At 36.6% G+C, this 19,931-nt stretch overlaps 2 protein-coding genes across 3 annotated transcripts; one reads left to right on the top strand and one right to left on the bottom strand.

The window, feature by feature from the left end:
• The first annotated feature begins 4,544 nt into the window (after positions 1 to 4,544).
• Positions 4,545 to 15,916, top strand: LOC143470136 (nuclear factor NF-kappa-B p105 subunit-like). Of its 2 annotated transcripts, none has more exons than XM_076968056.1 (29): positions 4,545 to 4,690; positions 4,825 to 4,968; positions 5,706 to 5,854; positions 6,046 to 6,182; positions 6,348 to 6,506; positions 6,588 to 6,692; positions 6,936 to 7,096; positions 7,348 to 7,420; positions 7,639 to 7,722; positions 8,753 to 8,937; positions 9,071 to 9,118; positions 9,286 to 9,336; positions 9,493 to 9,564; positions 9,793 to 10,191; positions 10,396 to 10,486; positions 10,572 to 10,726; positions 11,046 to 11,141; positions 11,345 to 11,390; positions 11,615 to 11,760; positions 11,830 to 11,887; positions 12,107 to 12,251; positions 12,586 to 12,751; positions 12,867 to 13,023; positions 13,132 to 13,307; positions 13,753 to 13,950; positions 14,163 to 14,244; positions 14,468 to 14,637; positions 14,752 to 14,901; positions 15,153 to 15,916. In XM_076968056.1, the coding sequence occupies exons 1-29, from the start codon at positions 4,631 to 4,633 to the stop codon at positions 15,192 to 15,194; spliced, it is 3,705 nt and encodes a 1,234-aa protein (XP_076824171.1). In that variant the 5' UTR covers positions 4,545 to 4,630; the 3' UTR covers positions 15,195 to 15,916. The 2 variants fall into 2 exon arrangements, with proteins under 2 accessions (XP_076824171.1, XP_076824170.1); XM_076968055.1 differs by having other exon boundaries at positions 12,104 to 12,251.
• Positions 15,820 to 19,493, bottom strand: LOC143470139 (ferritin heavy chain B-like). Its single transcript, XM_076968065.1, has 8 exons — positions 19,033 to 19,493; positions 18,163 to 18,269; positions 17,891 to 18,041; positions 17,453 to 17,536; positions 17,126 to 17,245; positions 16,855 to 16,938; positions 16,469 to 16,591; positions 15,820 to 16,075 (listed from the first exon to the last, which is right to left on the bottom strand). Exons 1-8 carry the CDS (start codon positions 19,075 to 19,077, stop codon positions 15,932 to 15,934), a joined length of 858 nt encoding a protein of 285 aa, XP_076824180.1. The 5' UTR covers positions 19,078 to 19,493; the 3' UTR covers positions 15,820 to 15,931.
• Between the last annotated feature and the right edge of the window lie 438 nt (positions 19,494 to 19,931).

Here is a 19,931-nt window from a genome sequence, read left to right as displayed (position 1 = left end):
TATCGTTCCTGTGATTCTAATTATAGCGAGACACATCTGTTGTAACGTCACCAGCTTTCGGCTTCTACAGATTAACGCAGATCTCGAGTAGTCTTACACTATAGTTTACCCTTCGTAGCACCATTTCATTCAACGCATCTGCAGTTTACAAATTGCTGTTATAAACACAGGTAATTACGCATTTATAGGTACGGAAACATTACAGATATAACACACAACTTCTGCGTAATGCAAGCTCTTGTCGTAGAGATAAATTAACTCTCAATGGCCTTCATCTTGACTTAATTTAACCAAATCCTTTTTAAAAAGTAGCTGAAAATTTTAGCATTTTATGTTACCGAGTGCTGCATTAAAGTGGGCCAACACATTACTTTTTGGAAAATTCAAGTTTTTCTAAAAATTTTCTATTGTTTACAAAATTTATTATTAATTGCTTAAGCATAACTATTTTAAATAAGAGGGCGCTATTTGTACTGTACGTTTTCGCAATCACTAAAATTTTAGACAACGAACAGGTAATTTCTTTCCGCTAGATGGCAATAAAACGTTTACTTTTGAAAGACATATGATTGTCAAGACGAGGTAGAACCAATAGAAGCTTGTTTTGTTTTTGAAGAAATCTTTTTTTTGGCGTTATTGTGTGATTATACTTAAAGTAAATTTCTTTAGATTAGATCAACCTTAGGCCGTGTAGCTACATTGAAACAAATGAGGCACATGCCTTCGTAAATTTTCTGGAATTCTAGCACAAAACATTTCTAGTACTATAAACTTCTTAACAACGTACTTAACTGGGAACATACTTGACATATTTGCTTCGGTAAGAATTTTACCTGGCTACGGCCATGCAATCATCCATGAATCAAAATTTGTTTTTATTTTTTCTGCTGGACACAACAGAAACACAGACTCTAAAATTGTCAAGGGCGTCGGTAAAACAATTAAAAATGAAACTGTTATTTATTACACACTTTTATCGCTCAAATTCCACCGGCTTGGATTTTATAGCTTTATTTTATCAGGTTTAAATGCTCGCTAAAACCACTGTAACAGAACTGCTCATTCAATAAAACCAATATTCTTGGTACTTGGTTATTTGCAGTTGGTGAGTCGTTCTTTTATAATTAAAGGTGTTAGGCAATACCTTGGAATTTTAAACAACAATGCATGCAAGTAAATCAAGCATTGTTTGATGGATAGATCTATTGCGAAACACGTCGTCGTTTTTGGCAAACAACGCAGTCACAATTAAATAATTGCTTTATCTTGTCGTCAAAATTGGATTTATTAAGTGTATTTATACATCGAGCGCAAACCTAAACATTTAAGCGAAGTTGACACAAAGTTTATTATTAGGCCATGTCAAAACAAATGAGAAAAAATTAGAGGGCTACAAATTGGGAGATATGACGTTTTCTCTCCAGCCGATTCCGACAAACTAGTCTTCATTGAATAAAAATGAACGCCGTTGTGCCTTTGTAATAAAACCGCCACTGTACCAGCAACAGCAACGAAGAGGCTGGAACTACTGGTGCGTGTAACGGCAACCTGTGTGGGGGATTGAGCTTATACGTCGCTAACGCGGTGAATTCCCAGGGAAGGTAAATTTATGAAGCTTTACTTGCCGGGAAACCCCATCTCTAAAACGTATGTTTTCAAATGGTTCTTCTTCATAAATTAAAAACAAATCATTAAAGAAAGTAACCTTTCTCGCATGTCATTTTCTGTTTTTATAAGAGCACTCAGAGTCAGAACACACTAGTATAAACCACCGACGAATGATAGAATTCAACGAAACATACTTGTAGATAAGATTCTGTTATGAGTAGAAGAACCGAGGTAAGTTAAGCTGTTTTTATTAAGGTTGCTCGATTTGCTTGTCTGTGTCGTTGACAAATCTGTCTCCGCATTGTGATGCAACTTGCAATAGCATAATCAGCGTTATTCGGTGTCCTAAGTTTTATAAATTCGTCACAATTTACAAATGGTAAACAACTTTGTTAGACTTGACTAGTAACTCGGTGACAAGGGTAGGTGATATACTTATTACGTCATAAGAGGAACGTGTTTTCATGGAAGACATTTTTTATACTACATGTAGCCTGTAAGTTTACTGGCATAGTTTTGGCAAATAAGGAGTAAGCAAATTGCGACATGTTTTATAGTTTCTAAATTTGTCAGAGTATAAACTTATTTTATACTAAAGTGCACTGAGTGAAGGCCAAATTAGCAGTTTTCCGCGAATAACGGAATTAGAGCACTGCAAAGTTTTGAATATAGCCACACTTGGATTCGGTACGGAACCAACAAAAAAAGTTTCATAACTATTTCTTGGCCAGATAGTAGAGCTTCTCAATTTTCCCCTGCACTTAGTTTCTTATTATATATACACAGCATTATAAAAAATGAGTGACAAAGGAGTGTGAACAAGATCTGAAGGTGCAGAGCCAGATAAGTATTTTAGAACGTGCCCCCGCCAGAGAATTCACACTACCTTGCTGTATGTTGCTGCTGTATGTTTAGGCTTTGGATCAAATTCTTTACCTCATAAGTTTGTATTAAAGAGACGTTCTAAACCATGCTTGAAAAGTTGAATAATAATAAGATAGTTTACAAAACTTAGCCCTTAGGCATGTTCTTTACCCAAATAAACGCGTCATTCTTGTGATAGACTTGTCTCTAGAATGGAATAGATATTGCCTTCAATGTAGGCAGCAATTATTTATGACTATTCTGAGGGCTATATTAATCTAGTTTTTTCTGTTTCGAAGAAACTTAGAAGAGCTAGTCGCCATGTTAATCATTACAGTGCGGTATTGGTTTTAATTACTTCGAAGTACCACGAAAAGCAATGGCGTATTGCGTGGGCAAACAGTAAATCAGTCAAAAAATGTGTAATTCACACTTATGTTAGTACATTATTGTGACAAAGCGTTTAAGACACGAATTGCATGCGAGGATTATTACAATTGTAATTCAGTTAAATTAGGATTCTTCGTTACTTCGAACTAGCCACTTTGTTTTGACAAAAGCGAGCGAAACCAAGGGAACGTTTACCTCAAATTTCGACTTCCTTGAAAGTCACGAGATACATAGGCTGCTGGTGACTGTAGCGAGAAAGTAGCCTATACTGCATTGAAACATCACTTTGGAAACCGAAAGTGTTGCTAGGGTGTGTTCATTTTTTGAGAGACATTTAAAAAAAATATTTCGATGCTAATGTGCAACACGAATTTGACTTGCAAAGTCTTTCACGTCCTAATTAAACCGGAACGTCATATCGCGGTTCGTCCAGTTTGTTTCTTCACATTGTTTGAATAAAATAAATTCTTATTGGAGCAAAGTATTGGGAGTTGCAACGCATAAGTATAACGAATACCAGAAATAGATAGGCCTACTGTTTGTGTATTTTTGTTTTTCTTACAAAGTTCGCAGAATCATCGATGGCGAAACTATGGAACTAAAATTCCATTTCACGCCCATAGCATATTTGACTGAATTTCGTTACGTTGACACGAATAAACTTAGCAAAGCTATTGACAATTGTCCATGCTTCAGTTCTCCCCAAAACGAGAACCACCAACGCTCAGAGACGACACGGTTGGCTGAGCGCTCCTTTAACTCTTTTTTATGTTTCGCGTTCTTCTGACGTCGATAAGCGTTACGCCATGAGATCATAAGAGTGGTGTTTTCCGCGTTTCTAAAAATATTCCCTTCGCACGTGATCACCTCGTCCAATAGAATCTGGTAAAAGTCGCTTGGGGAATGCCCACGGTGAGGTACCGCCATAACTAGTACCTCCTCGCAGAGGTAGTTCTGTACTTCCCCGAAAATTGTTTTGTGATTTGTTGCTCGCTTGTGTAGGAGATATTTTTCCTTTAACTACTGCTAAAAAGCACAAACTAAATTGTGTTAAACTGATCCGCTGAGATTAGGAAGTTTTATATTTGTTAAGAATTTTGAAACTGTAACCATTGACAGCCAAAGGCAGATAGGCTAAAGATAGCTTACAATATTAAAGCTTAAACCACAAACAGAAATCCCATTAGTCTCTACGAAGTTATAGTTTTCGTTTCTGCGATAGAATGGTTGGATGTAGGCTAACGTTTGGCTTAAGGTTCACTGGAACTTCATGTACTGTCTGTATTAATTTGCTTTTACTGTGTTAGGCTATCGTTGACAGGTTTATAATTTTTGTTCGTTAGTCTTTAACGACTAGCCTATTTTGAATTATCAGCTAACTGTATACCTAGTAGCCTTTCAATTATTTCAGCAGTTAGTTCAGGTTATACAGTAGTAACAATAAAACACCTCCTAATAGCGACCTAGTCAACTTTATAACTTGGGTTTCAACATGGTAACAAAATCAGACTGAAGGGTCTGGATTATTGGTTGTCATTTTGAATAAATAAATTTTTTGGTATAATTATAAGCTTGTTTTTAATGACTTACGTTTTCAACTACTTACGTTTTTCATAAATACATGACTTGATTTTTTTTTGCATTTTGATCTAAACTTAGTAGTTAAGTTGTAAAATCTGATTTGATTTTATTTTGCCTGAAAATAAATTAAAAAGTTTATATTTTATTTTTGATAGCCTAGTGTCATAAATTGTTTTGCGATATTGTAATGAATTATAACTCTTCCGTGCTACAAATCAGCAACCGAACAAACATGTATCCAGATGAGGTATTTGTTTTTCATTCTATAATTTATACATACTTTTATTTGTTGGAAGTTTCTAATTGTGTATATATAGTATTGTTTTATGTACTGCTTTATCAAACGCATCTAGGTTTTAAAACCCACTTATTTCTTTCTAGAATGATGGTGAGCCACGGCTTGAGATTATAGAACATCCGAAGTCACGTGGCTTTCGTTTTAGATATACTTGCGAGGGGCCATCACATGGTGGCATTCCAGGAGCAAGCAGTGACAAAAATAAAAAGACATTTCCTGCCGTCAAGGTGTTAACTCTTAAGTTTACATTAACCATGAAACCTTTGTAATATACTAACTTGTCTTGTAATGGTATACAAAATGGTAATGGTACTTGTGTAAACGTGTGTAAAATACTACATAGGGTGTTCACTCCATGTTCATATGAGATGTATCTAATCTAGCATAACGTACCAGGTTCAAGTCATTGTGACATGAATTATGACTATAGTAAGCTTCATACAACATCATTGCTTTCCATGATGCCCAGATTTTTTTGATACAAAAGATTGGTTATTAATCATTAACTGTAATGGTATGCTTCGTTCCTCATACAAGATATTTTAAGCAGCTTGGTGAAAACTGTGCTGATAAATGATTCTAGCTGTTATATTTGCGAAAATGGCTTTAGGCTATGAAAATATAAACAAGATCTGTTAATTCTTATACTCCAAATACTTACAAATTTATAAAATTAATCATTGTGTTTAATTTCAAATGGTGTATACAACGTTTAATAAGCATATATGGTTTAATCTATTCATATTTTAGTTTGTTAAATTTTAAGAGATTTCATGAAAATTTCTTAAGAATTTGAGTGTAGAGTCTGCAAAAATTACTGATTATTTGTTGCTCATGCCCTTGGCAAATTTCTATAATTAATTCTAGGTTAAAACCATGATTAAGACTTTGCTTTGGGATGTAATTTTTAAAATATCAAGAACAACACAATTTTATTCAAGAATCATTCTTTTTTGTGTTACAGATTTGCAACTACCAAGGATATGCTCGTATTGTTGTACAGCTCGTCACAAATGAAGAAAACCCACGTTTACATCCGCACTCTTTGGTGGGCAAACAGTGTCAGAACGGAATTTGTACAGTCCAGTGTGGACCAAAAGATATGACGGCAACGTATGTGTGTTTCTGGTTAATCATTAAACTTTCTTGAGTTTACTGCTTTTCACTATATCAAGCTAAATAGGTTGTAATGGGACTATTTAATATTCTACAAAGGCTGATTCACAGAAAGACAGCTTTTTAACAAACTCACTTTTAATGTACCTCAAATCACCACTCAATATTAAACTTAAGTTTTTACACAGATTTCCAAATCTGGGAATTCAACATGTAACCAAAAAGAATGTTGCCAATATTTTAGAAGAGCGTTATATTGCCGCTGAAATGCAACTAAGTTCAATAAACGACGGATTTCCCCAAGAAGTCCAGCGAAATATAAAAGGTACATACTAAAATTCTTGTTGTTGAAACATCTTTTTTATAAGTTACCGTAAAAGTTGTCCCTAAATTTTATTCCAGTCACCAATTTCTCAAAGTACTGGGAATTTTCTTTCTAACTTTTCCAATAGACCTTTACCACAGAGTTACTTTCATTTTTATGTTTTAGATGAAGACAGAAAGCGAATCGCTGCAAAGGCACAAAGTGAAGCAAAATCAATTGACTTGTCTGTGGTCAGACTCATGTTCATTGCTTACCTGCCAGACAGCAATGGAGCTTTCACCATAATGCTCAAGCCTGTCATTTCTGAGCCAATCTTTGACAGCAGTAAGTAAAATTTCAACATTTATGGCAAAAAATGTGTTTATAAACTATGATTAAATTGATTGTTTTCTTAAATTTATTCAGAGGCTCCTAATGCTGCTACTTTAAAAATCTGTCGCATGGATTGTAATGCTGGAAGTGCTGGTGGTGGTGATGAAGTATACTTGCTCTGTGACAAAGTCCAAAAAGGTATTGCCTAAAGAACAAGATATACTCCTGATTCTAATTAACTCAACGTCCAATCATTTATTCATACATCAAGTCCATACATCAAGTATTTTATGGGAAGGGAAACATGCAGTCATAATGCCACAGTTATAATTATAACTTCAACTCCACAGAAGTTGCTTTAAAGTTGTTGTTTGTGTGATATACTAAACTTAGACCAATTTTCAGATATCATTTCCTAAAAATCATCTTTTCGCATTTCAGATGACATCCAAGTTCGTTTTGTCGAAGAAGACATGCAGGGAAATGAATTGTGGGAAAATTACGGCAACTTCTGCCCCACCGATGTGCACAGACAATTTGCAATTGTTTTTCGCACCCCACCATACAAAGATCAGATGATTAAGCAGCCCATCCAAGTGCAGGTATATTTTAAAAAATTGTTGTTACTTATTCGTACTTGTATACTGCATTTGTTTTAGTGTTACAGTTCGAGAACAAAGGTCTTGTGACAACACTGTTACGGAATTTCCCTTTTCTATTGTCATGGTGTTGTGGTACCTTAAACAAAGTTGTAGATGAAATCCATGTTATAGATCAAACACCACCATGACTAGGTCAAGAAAGAGCCATTGACTCGAAAAGTGGAGTTAAAGTTTTCTTTTTTTACCACCAGGTGCAACTTCGAAGGAAATCCGATGGGGAAGTTTCCGAGCCTCGTCCTTTCACCTATCTGCCGAATAAAACAGGTAATTTTGTAATATCCATTGTTTGAATCACAATAGCCGGCAACAATGGCTTCAATACTCCATTTATACAATTATACAAGACGTCAGCAAGAGAGAGTGATGTTGTTACAGTCAATCTTTGTTCGTACCAGCATATTGCTTTCATCTCTCGTCATACCTTTACACGTTAAGATAAAGTTAAATGCCCAATACATAACATTGGATGTTTTTGTTCACAGATTTTGAGATGATCGACAGAAAAAGACGCAAAGTTATGCCTGATTTTCTTGATCATGTACCACATGGAAATGATGCCTCAAAAGGTTTTACATAATAAACATGACTATATTAGCCCAATCATATTTGTTAAGGTTTTTATGTAAATAAATGAAAGTTAAGTAACTTCAGATGTGTTGTATTATCGAATACACCTATTTTAGGTAGGGATGTCAAACAAATGCTTCAGACTAAGATATAATCGCAGACAATTTCATGTCGATAGAAACACAAAGCATTTTTTCTCAGGACGCAATCCTTTACATGAAGATAATGTAACTAAACCAACTTTGCGTGCACGTTTCCGACAAATATTGAAGTTTCAATGCATTGCAGGCTACACACAAAAGGCACAGGGCTGCATGCAGCAATATGTTTGACATCCCTGCCTTAATGTGTGTGCATGTCCATATCACAAACATAATTTTTATAATCTACCACTGCTCAACGCAGTTGGCTTCTCCCTGTCTTACTTTCTAGATACAGTATTACTTTCTGTTGAAGGAAATGGATACTGACCCTTATTTTAAAAGTCACTGATGCTCAAAGACTCCACTGTTTTTAACCATGGCACAATTAGATTTCATGTGACAAGAAACTGTAATCTTGAAAATGGAAAAACTTCTTCCACAAAACAATTGTTACCATTGCAAAATGCATTATGCGTGTACCAAGTCCAAAACAGTTTAACTTACAGCTGTAACAGGCCAAAAACAGCATACAACAGTTACCAACTGCAAAATTTAACTTAAAAAAAGCAAATAATAAAGCCAAATAAAGTTACAAGAGCCATAAAAAAGGTAAGCGCTCGACATAACAGCGAAATCAGTTTGCATTAAAAGCAATTTTAAATGGTAACAACTTAGGAAACAACATTATATTTCAAGACAATACACAAAAATCAGAAGTTTTTGGAGTTAAATTAAAACCCTGGTGAAAATGACTCTGCATATTTGCCTTCTCATTAGGCAGTATATTTTTTATCCAAAGTGAACAAAATGTGTCCACTTGTAAAGAATTATAAATAGAAAAGCAATAGGTCACAGAATGGTAAAATTTGCACAATTTCCTCTTCAGGATATCAATTTGGTTCCTCCAACCTGGTCTCGGGCAACATTCAGTTTCAAGGAGGAAATCCGGGTGGAAATACAGGTGCTCCTGGCATCAAACAAGCGAGGCGTCCTCAAGTGAAACAGGAGCCTCCACAAACGATCCCATTGGATCCCGCAATGTTGCTTGGAAAGATGATTAAGCAAGAACCAGTAAGCAAACTACATAAAGCCAACCCAGCTACATTGCAGTACACAATGCATCTTTTATGTTGTTGGTAATGACTGCTGAAGTGTATTGCTGGGTTTTAGCCATGTGCTTTTAATGGATTCTTTCAATTTTCAGAGAAGTCCGGCTTCACAACATTTCAGCTCCTCGCAAGGTTCTCCACAGGTTTGTTCTTTTACATACCCATAATTATTCTTTATTATCACATGCCCACGTCATTATTTTCCACTTTGCTTTTTGTTATTCATCGTGTTCAAGACTGTGACATGTGCTGCTATTGCACGCTTTCGTGTGGTTTCTACAGTGGTTAAAATTGTCTGAATTATTTCCAGAGCTTGTCTTCGATGAGCAATCAAGGATCGCCCCAGGCACCATCTCCAACTGTAAGTTTTGCTGTTTTCACATAACCTGAAATCATCACTCATATTCTGATGTATTTTCTTCCCGGTGTCTTTCTTTCTAAAATCATTTTCCACGTCAAGTTATAGGTTGTGAACAACATTTGTTTTTTCCATTAAAACGTTACTTTTGTCTTCTAGCCTGACTTCATACCCGGTACGCAAATACCTATGCCTCGTGCCGCCGCAGTGCCAGGGAAAAGACTGCCATCGGTATGTAGTAAATTTTGCAGATTACTAAAAATATTAGGATTCATTTTGTGTATTAGATAGTTGTGTTTGGAATTTTGATTAGTTCTCTTTTGACATTATACTGTCTATCAGGAGTAAAAGTTGTTTTTTGACTTCAATATTTTACAAAGTTTTAACTAGTTGTATCCTCATGAAATTGCAAATCATAAAATCGTTGAAATGCAAAAAAGTCACAGTAATTTTTTTCAGATTCATCTGAACCAACCGGCCCAGAACCACATCCTGCCAAAGCGGGAGCAGCAACGAGTGAGTGGTATCCCTTTGCACCCGCAAATGCAACCTCAGCAGATGATCAACCGAATCCAGCCTTCAACACAGCTCCCACCAAACAACACTTTCAGCCCGCAACTGTACTTATCATCACCGAACGTCACCTTACCCGGTGATGTCGTGGCCCAGTCCCATGGTCAGATGAACGTTGATGCTGGCTACGGTATGTCAAGCCCCATGAGCACACAGTCAGAGGGCAATGACCATAGTTCGTACATGGATATGATAAACCCCTCCCCGTCAGATTACATAAACCTTTCCCAGTCCAGTCAAGCAAACAACGGTGTTTCCTACGACCAAAACCAGAACTCATTTCAGGTACGAAATGAACCTTTACCGGTGTACGTAACTTGTATCTATATTCTATACTCTATACTTTAATGAGTTTGCTGGACATGCAATGAAAGTATATCAAGTACCTGTAAGTTTTTTTATTCTAAGGTACAGCTTTACAAAACAAAGTTACATGTGCTGTGTGAATGCAGAGTACATGTAGTGCAATGAAAACGTTTCTTTTCGCAGACTATCAACACTGCTGATATTATTTCTGAGGCCTACACCAGCAGCCAGCAAAACAACGGGGTTGAGCAGATGAACCCAGGGTTCGGCGGAGGTGAATAACTTTATTCTGCATCTACAATACTTAACATGAACTTTTATGACTCGACAAACTGTTAGTTTTGTGTTTTGCGTTAAAGGAAGTGGAAGTTTCACAAACCAGTCCTACAGCGATCCACTGGTCAACACAAATTACTCAGATCTTAATTTGTCACTATTTTCACACCAGTATCAGCTAACAGAGCTCCAAGTTGATGATCTTTTTTTAAACATTGAAAGCGACGCCGGGCCGACGGTATTGAAACGATTATTTTTTGATGGTACTAAATCATCGCTAAGAAACTTACAATAGCATTAAATTTCAAAACATGAAGTAAACTAAGAAGTTTTAGTGATATTTTTTATGAAAATTAACACCTTTGTCCTTGTGACATTTCAAAAGCCAGATCAATAACATGCAATGTGTGTAGCTAATTAAGAATATTTTCTTTATATGAAATCTGTAATAAAATGAACTGCTACTTGTGTACAAGTAGCCACGTTAATTGTAGACTTTGAAGATTGTGATGCGCATTTACAATGTGGTGTTATTTAAATCTTTTCTCTTACTTAAGGCCGGTTTACAACCATCCTCACCAGAGACAGGAGACTTTGCAGGGGCATTTAAATATATCAGCGATGATGATGACAGTGATACGGATGACTTGGATGTAATTGTCTTACTTTTCTTACTTAACCAGCTTCGGATGACCATGAATATTTACTAATTTGATAACTTGATGATTAAAGTTTTAATTATAATTTAAATGCATCTAAAAATGCTTTTATAACTTCAAGCAAAATTGTTTCTGCTTCCATCACATGGACTAATTACTTCTCCGCTCGAGGTTAATGGTTTATTAATATTTTGCAGACACCAGCACGACGAAATCTTAGGTCCAGCAAGCAAGTAGAGTCAGGTAACCTTTTGTAGATCAAATTTTTAGAAATGATTTTACCGAATAGAAATTGTATTACGTCCTAATTTATAAAGATATCAATTCACCTTGTTAACCCTTTGTCTGAATTCCCAACGTTTTGTTAATCATGAAATGGCATCATTATTGTAATTTTGAAATGTTCAAAAATTCTTGGGAAGACCTTAATTACAGAAAGTCAATCGGTAATTTTTGTATATTTCCAGATGACATCGAACCAGACAGCGCCATGGAAACAATGCAGAGGGATATGAACGATCTTCATCTTGACTCTTCAAATTTAAAGAAGAGCTTGGTTGCTCCTAAGAAGAGTACAGATCTATCTGCGAAGAAGAGAAGTCCCGGTGTGGAGGTAAGTCGAAGGCAATTGATTTATCTAACTTATACCGATCAACGAGGTAACTGTAAATCCTTTTTGTAGGTGGAGCACGAAAATGATGTGCAAGAAAGCAAGAAAAAGTCCAAAGCATTGGAAAAAGGTAGCTAAAACCTTCATAAAAATCTAACACAACATGTAACCCAAATAACAACTAAATCTAAACTTCTAATTAATCCATGAATTTAACTTATTTAACTGTAATCGTGATGCCTAAACGTTTAAATTCTTTCTGGTTGAACATATAAGTTTTCCAATAACTCAGTACCTAACTCCAAAGCGTTTCGAAGTATTTCCACATATATCACTGTATTGCTAGCAGATTTCAAATCACTGGAGAGGTATTTACATGCGGCGGCAAACCAAAATACTTGGGCCATGCACGACTACTCGGTAACTGGAGACGTTAGAATGCTTCTTGTCCTCCAGCGAAACTTGGCCGATGTCCGGGATGAAAATGGAGACTCGTAAGTATTGTGGACGATTTAAAGCGTCATATATTCAATTACCGTGTCACGAACTTGCCATGGGCGTCATAAATTGCAATTAAAAAAGGCGTGCAAGTATTTCCGGTCCATTCATGCCCTGATGTATGTAGCAAGCACTTTCCAGGGCTTAAACTCTTCTCTCCTTAGATTGTATTGGATCAGTCCAGTAACATTTCCTTAAGTTAATCATCTTACATTGATCAGTACTTAGAGACGTTCAATTAAACTCATGCATATTTATTGTCCATTTACGAATCAATATTATTCGAATACGTTGATTTATTATTATTAATCTCACCTCCCCATGTTGCAGGGTTCTCCATGTGGCGGTTATCCACGATCAACTAGTGGCCCTGTCGGCTTACCTGGACGTCATCAGTACTCTTTCAAATTCAGAAGAGATTCTCAACAGCATGAATAAGCAAATGCAGACCCCCCTCCACATCGCCGCACTTACAGACAACGTGACAGCAGTAATTGTGAGTCTGTCATGGTTGCCGCCTGATTTAAGCTTTATCAATTATTTTAGTGCGTTGCAGCAGTGAAAAGAACGATTATTCCCATTGCGTCTAAAGTTTCTTTTCTTTCTCCAAGGGTTTGCTGAAAGCGGGAAGTGACCCACTCATCGCTGACAAATTCGGCAACAACGCCATCCATGTTGCAAGTCGCCATGGCAACGCCGACATCCTGTCCAGGATTTTGAACAGTCGCCAGATGCGAGGAAAATTACCCGAGGCAAGAAATCACCGCGGTTAGTTTTTGACTGTTTTTTTCATTCATGACAACCAATTACAACAAAAAAAAACATTTTCATGATGAGCATCCAGTGTTTTCATTCATTGTTTGTATTAATTTTCAGGCCTCGGGTACTTCCATCTTGCTGCAAAGGCAAACAAAGAGAACCGACAGTGCTTAAACCTCCTCAAAGAGCACGGTTTCGATGTCGACATGGCTGACTCAAAGAGCGGCATGACGGCGCTTCATCTTGCCGCCGAAAATAGAAACCTTGTTGTCGCGGGTTGCCTCATATCCGAGGTATTTTTTCGTGTCATTCGTTTCAAGTTTGCTCTATAAAGAATAATCTTTTACTTGAGAGCGCATTGGTAGCAGCTAATTTGTCAGCGTCAATTGCAATTAGAACTAAATGTCACAAGGAATTTTACTAACAAGGATGCTGTTACTAAGAGACCCAAAAAGCCCACAACCGCCCAGAAACAAGTGAATTCTTTCTTCAAGCAGCATTACTCTAGACCAGGGATGTCCAACCTTTTATTATAGTGGGCCGCATTGTCACTTGAAATAACTGAATGGGCCGCAAAACCTATTAAATTTCAAGAAAAATAGGTACATGAAGTACATACTTTTGGAATGAAAATGACTAGCGGGCCGCACAAAAATCTCAGGCGGGCCGCACTGTGGCCCGCGGGCCGCAGGTTGGACATCCCTGCTCTAGACCTAATCTACAAATGTCTTTACACAGTGTGACGCTGACGTCGATGCTTGCACCTACAATGGCTACACGCCACTCCACGTCGCTGCTTCAAATGACTGCAACGACATCGCTACACTCCTTTTGGCTTGCGGAGCCGATCCCGATGCGAGCTCGCGTCCTCCAGATAATGACGATGAGGAAGAAGATGTTAGCTGCACGCCAAAGGATCTCGCCGTCTCTGAAAAGGTTTATTTTCAATTTATGAGAATAATTTATATTTATGACTTTTTTGGTATTATGTGTTCGTGTGATACGTATCTGACATCTGTGTGGCATGAGTGTAGTGTAGAAGTAACGGCGTTGTGACACAATTCATCTTTTATCATAACTGCTCTTCCATTTGGTGTAACGTTTAAATTGACTTTATGAATAACTTTCCGCGCTCCTTCATTATACAGATGAAAGATATACTGGACGGTGAAGACATTTTCAACGATCAAGACTATCTGACACTGGATGACAGTTTTACGGAAAATGAAGGTTTGCTTTGATCCAATTATCCAGTAACCTATTATAACAGTAACAGTTAACACAACAATAGTCAACAAATTATACAGTATTAGTTACAAAACAATTACAAAGCAAAATTGGCATGATGATACGTATGTAGCTGGAAGACAGCAGTCACCTATTTTTTTACATATTAACTTAATTAATGAATTAGAAACATATTAAGTAGTAAAATAAATCTTTTTCTCAACAGATTTATCAGTTCTTGATCCACTGCTTAAGATGCAACTGTGCAAAATGTTAAACCAGCTCGAAACCGGTTCAGACTGGATTGCGCTGGCCGATCGTCTCGACCTATCGTGCATGATTTCTTATTTTGAGAAGAGAGCTAACCCGACCGACAGCTTAATAGAAAACTACTTGGTACGTCAGAGGTCGAATAATTATAATAATGCAAAACCGATATGCATTATTATGAATAATATGCAAAACCGAAAGTCATTGTTCCGTGTCTAAATGTCATTCTTTGTGACGTAGATAAAGCATGGCACTGTGAGCGGCTTGCGTTCAGCACTAGTGGATATAGGACGTCTCGACGCAGTTCAGGTCCTAAACCGCGCTATTCTCTCGCATGACTTCGGTTTAACGAACGACAACAATTTCGGCCTCACTGAAAACGACCGCCTGGTAAGAATTGCCGAGTAATATCTTTTAAGATTGGTTCAAGAAGCGATGGATTCATTCGTCTGTAGAGAGACCGATGTGCTTGGTCACAAGCTATTTGGTGCAAATTGCTAACGAGTAACGTTACATTAAATGCAAATTTCTTCTACATTGATGCATATATAATTATATATATATACTTTGTAGAACGTGCACAAGCTATGCCGTTAATGTGAAACTTGGTCAAAATTTAATTTGCATTTTGCTATTTGCAGATTTCCGGCCATCTAGACAGTGCCATTGGCAGTTTGGCGTAATTTAATCATCGTCGTCGTCGGTCACAACCTTCGTGGATGTGCCACTGACTTTAGTGATTAAGATTGACGTTTGGTCCCTGCTTGGACCAGACAGTATTTAAATCACTTCTTTGTAACTAGTTGTGGTTCCGCCACAAGCGTATAAGATTTGACGCTGGAATAAGACACCATGTCTTCATGATGGTGTGTTCTTGTTTTTTTTTGTTTATGTTTTGTTCGTATTTTAATTGGTTTAAGTTTGTTTTAAAGAGAAACCGTCTCGCTGTGACGCTTTTTTTATGCTCGAATCATGAATTATAAATTTATCCGGTTTCCCAGCTTTAGCTTACGAAGTTGTACATAGCTAACTTTTAAGGTGCAGCGGTATCCAAGGTCCGCAATTTCTGTTTCACATGATGCGAAAGTTCACCTTTGAACAAAGCTCTGTTTCTTGTTATATGCTGCAACTTTAACGAAGCTAGATGTAAAAAGCACAACCAATGGGTAAAACGTCGAAATTCAAATTATCCTGTCTTTTTGGAACTTTCATTTTCTTGTGTTATGTATGATGATGGTGTCCTAATCTTATCCTAATTTTCGTTTGCAATCTGAGCTTCACACAACCGGCCCAAAAACCAGTCAATAATAATTTCCCAATAAAATTATTTTTATTTCATTTTAAACCACACTTGTCTACAATATACGTATTTCATGCTGTACAGTAATAAAAGAGTAGACTCGAACGATGTTCTGATCGTTTACGCCATCAGCCGGTCGAAAAGAAATTCGCCAAGACCAAGATCATGTTTGGTGATGTTGCTCACAGTCTTTTTGTAATCTGATAATACTTTCATGTGCGTGGTAAACGTTGGGATAAGTTCGATGCTGATAAATTCAATAGTCTGCAACAAAAACAGCTTTCCATGTAGCGCAGAAGAAGTGCCGGATTAACGTAGTAGCAGCAAGTATGACAGTTGCCGCTCACAAAATGTTTTTGTGCGATTCAGGTAACAAACTTTTTCCATTTCGTTTAAAAAAAACTTATAAATTATAAATTATGCAACTAGTGTTCATTGTTTTTTAACTAATAGCTAAAATGACTACTTAAAAGTTAACATTTCCTAAGGCTTGCTAAAAATTGTGCCACTGGTACAGCAGTTTGTTAATCCGGCCCTGCGCAGACGGTGACGCTTTACTGTAACATTTAATGATATAGATAAGATTATATCAATAATTAATTCATTAAACATTATATCGGGATTTGAAGCACCGCACGAGGTCGCCATACAACTAACCTCGGCGTCATCCAAATATTCCGCCCAATGCTTGGTTGAAGTGAGATCATGTACTATGGCCTTTTCTATTTTAAGCGCGTGGACGAAAGCTTTTTGTAGTTGAGTGGGTTTTTCACATTCGATCTACGAACGGACAAAATTTCTCCAATAATAATGCAAAATACAATGAAAAAACACATCATTAACAAATATTTGTTTTTCAATATTGAGTATGTTGACTTCAAAGTTTAGAAAACTGCTCTTATTACCACAACTTCTGATTACACCGGCACCCATGCTTACTACAAAACATGGCTGAAAATCAATGAAGAACTTACCACAATAAAACATAAATCAAATTCAGGCCCAGTTTAAGTCCTAAAAATCTTACCGCAATGTACTATTACCTTAAAGTCTGGCCCAAAACCATGTCTGAAAAGATGAACAGTGTAATCAGGGGATCCTTGACCATCCTTGACTTTTGTAGTTGCCTAGAAAGGAAGGGTTTTGGTTATCTACATTCAGTTAGAAAAAATTTTTTATTAATGGTAAATTTTCCAAATTGTCAGAACTGCAGTCCTTTCATTTTTAATCTAATGGCTACATGATATCCAAAAATGCTTTAAACGTTGCAGGTGAAAATATCACGTTTTCACTGCGGTTCCCAACAATACGTACGTGCTTGGCAAGGACGTAGGTGATCAATTTATGGATGGTGTCTGTCATTTTTCCCATACCGGTTTTGAAGAACTTTGCAACGTTGGGTAGATAATTATTTGACCCATAGTAATGGTGACTCTGTATGAACATAACAAGAATGATATTTTTTTAAATTTAATAATGTATAGTATTATGTAATTATGATTCGATATTTAAAGACGAGAATTCTATATCTTACACAATGTATATTACTTTAATTATAATATTATCACATAGTATTATGTCGAGCTATTTATTTGTCACCGTAAAAGATTTATTGGATATTCGGCCATTTTGGGAACTTACCAATGACAAAAATTGGTACTGTGCTCTGATTAAATTCTGCGTGATTGAACCCGCAAGAATAGTGACAGGCAACTTTAGAAAAATCTGAAATAGACAGGTTTAAAGAAGGCAATTCAACTTATATGCTGTCAAATAAGAAAAGGCAATAGCGGGCAGTCATACAAAGAACTACGACATGACAGTAAACGAACAAACCAATACAACTTAACCAAGACTGTTGGCTGTTGCATTATAAATTCGGCTCTAACATCGCCTTTTATAGTGTACATTATTATGAAGCTTTAGTAAACTTGACGTTTTCCAGTCTTTTGTGCTTACTGAATCCAGTATAGCTTCGAGGTATAATTTTCTATGAGTAAACTTGAAATTTCAGCAATTTTTTGAAGTTGTCTAATCTTTTAGCTTGAAATAACGCACAGTATTATAAATATACTTTACCTCCATTCGTAAATTTGTCGATAATATCAGGTTATCAGGTCCGATCGTCGTATCAGATCTGCTTAGCTTGCAGTTATAGGTTCCCGGAGATTTAAGAGTAACGTTAGTAGAAGAAGACGATGGGTTTGCGATCACTGCATTAGGATTATCGCTAAATAATACACAAAAACATACATTTGATAAATTCCGACTTTCTTAATTCGTAAGTCATTCTTTTTTCTATCTTGTGAAAACGTCGATAACAACAGCAACTTAATTTAACGTAAACCCACCAGGTCCAGTTAACTCCAATTGAAGGGTCTACACCGCCATCCAAGATCACAACATGATGGGATGATTTTGGTTTATGAAAGCCAACTAGCCGGTCGTACGCAACCGCCTGAAAAATAGGACCGCCAAACTCAGTCAAACAAACAAATTTGCATTTAAGTCTGTTCTTAAGAAGTCCAGCAATCTTATCCAACGGTCATAGGCTATATAGTAAAATACGATGTATACTAAAACATTGGCCATCGCATGTTAAAATGTTTTGTATAAGTGACAACTACCAGCATACTGTTGACAATGTTCAATAAATTGTTGTTATCGCTTAAACTAAGTCGACCAATCTCAAAGGCCTATTTTGTCAAAATGTAGTGGGCTACTGCAAACACGTTGACATACGCCCATGCACATACAGTCATACACGAAAATATAAAAATGTGGTTATAATCTAGATCCCCAGCAAAATCAAGTACTCAATATCGTTTGGTCAATGAATAAACAAAATAAAGAGTGACCCAAAATTAATAGAGTTAAAGTGTGTGGGCTTTTACTGAAAATAAAACCGTAACTAATGCACTAATGCTATTACTTGGCTATACTGTATCTTGAAACTGAAAGTCAAACTTGAGTACAACTTAATTTCCAACGGAGTGCAACCCAATTACAAATGTTAATGAGAGTGAATATTTCAGCGAAAGTAGGTCACGCAACCCATAAAATTAAAGATAGGCAGTAAGAAGAATTGGTATGCAAACGCTTGATTTTAGTTATTTAGGGTTTAGTTGAAGTTAGATTTAGTTTAGAAGGAAGAGCAACATGATTAACCTATCTAGGCTATTTATGCTATAGTTATACAAAATAAAACACTGTTCACTTACCTTTGTTGCAAAACCAAAGAATGCCAACAGTAAAAGACGCATCATACAACCTAATGAATTCACATAAAACCTGAAGCAACGGTTTAAAACAAGGTAACACTTTGTTTCCGCAGTTAGCTGCTAAACAACTCTAGAAGCAAAAACGATATAAACGTTTCTTTTGCTGTTTATTACCCTTTTGGGCCTGCCAAGCGTTGTGTAACTTATGAACTTAGAATTAGCTGACTGTGACGAAACATCTAGGGTTAGGCTGTCGAATTTAGTCGTTGCAGCTTTGCCAATGCGAAGCACTGCTCTTGTTTGGAGTCATTGTGTCGAGGTTATTGCTTATTGATGCGAATTAGGGCAGCAAGAAGAACTGCTGAGTAAGCCGTTCAATTTCGACTGCATCGTAAACAAAGACAAAAAGAACTTTGTCATATCTGCGATGTTACCAGCCAGGCCTGTCGAACTGCAATGTAAAAAAGAACAGTTCAGCAAAGTTACACACTGACGTTGATATCTACTGAGTGTATGCGTTTCTACCTGCAAACAGAATAATTAGTACAGCACGGTGGTACTTCCTTTAGAATGTTTTCGCCCCGGGGTTTAATTTGATTTGTTATTGCCGTTGCAAAAGTTTTTTTTCGAACCGTTTAAATCAGTGATTCTCAACCGGGGCTCTCAACTGTACATTTTGCAGCTCTCACTAATGTAGTGAAAAATTAATTAGTTGTACCAGAGTTGCAACAAAGGAAGTAAAAGAAATCAAGAATTTGTGAATTGTCTCAGCAAGGATCCCGTGTACGAAGTACTAATGTTACCAGGTTTTGTTGTTTGTGACGTCATCATATATTTAGTCCTGATCGTGAAGCTATGGCAATAAAGAAATAGCTATTTCAGCAGTGTTAATTAGTTAG

This window comes from Clavelina lepadiformis, chromosome 9 (assembly GCF_947623445.1).
Source record: "Clavelina lepadiformis chromosome 9, kaClaLepa1.1, whole genome shotgun sequence".
NCBI classification, from domain to species: domain Eukaryota; kingdom Metazoa; phylum Chordata; class Ascidiacea; order Aplousobranchia; family Clavelinidae; genus Clavelina; species Clavelina lepadiformis.
The sequence above is the reverse complement of the archived record's forward strand: the minus strand, read 5'-3'. Positions and strand labels throughout refer to the sequence as shown.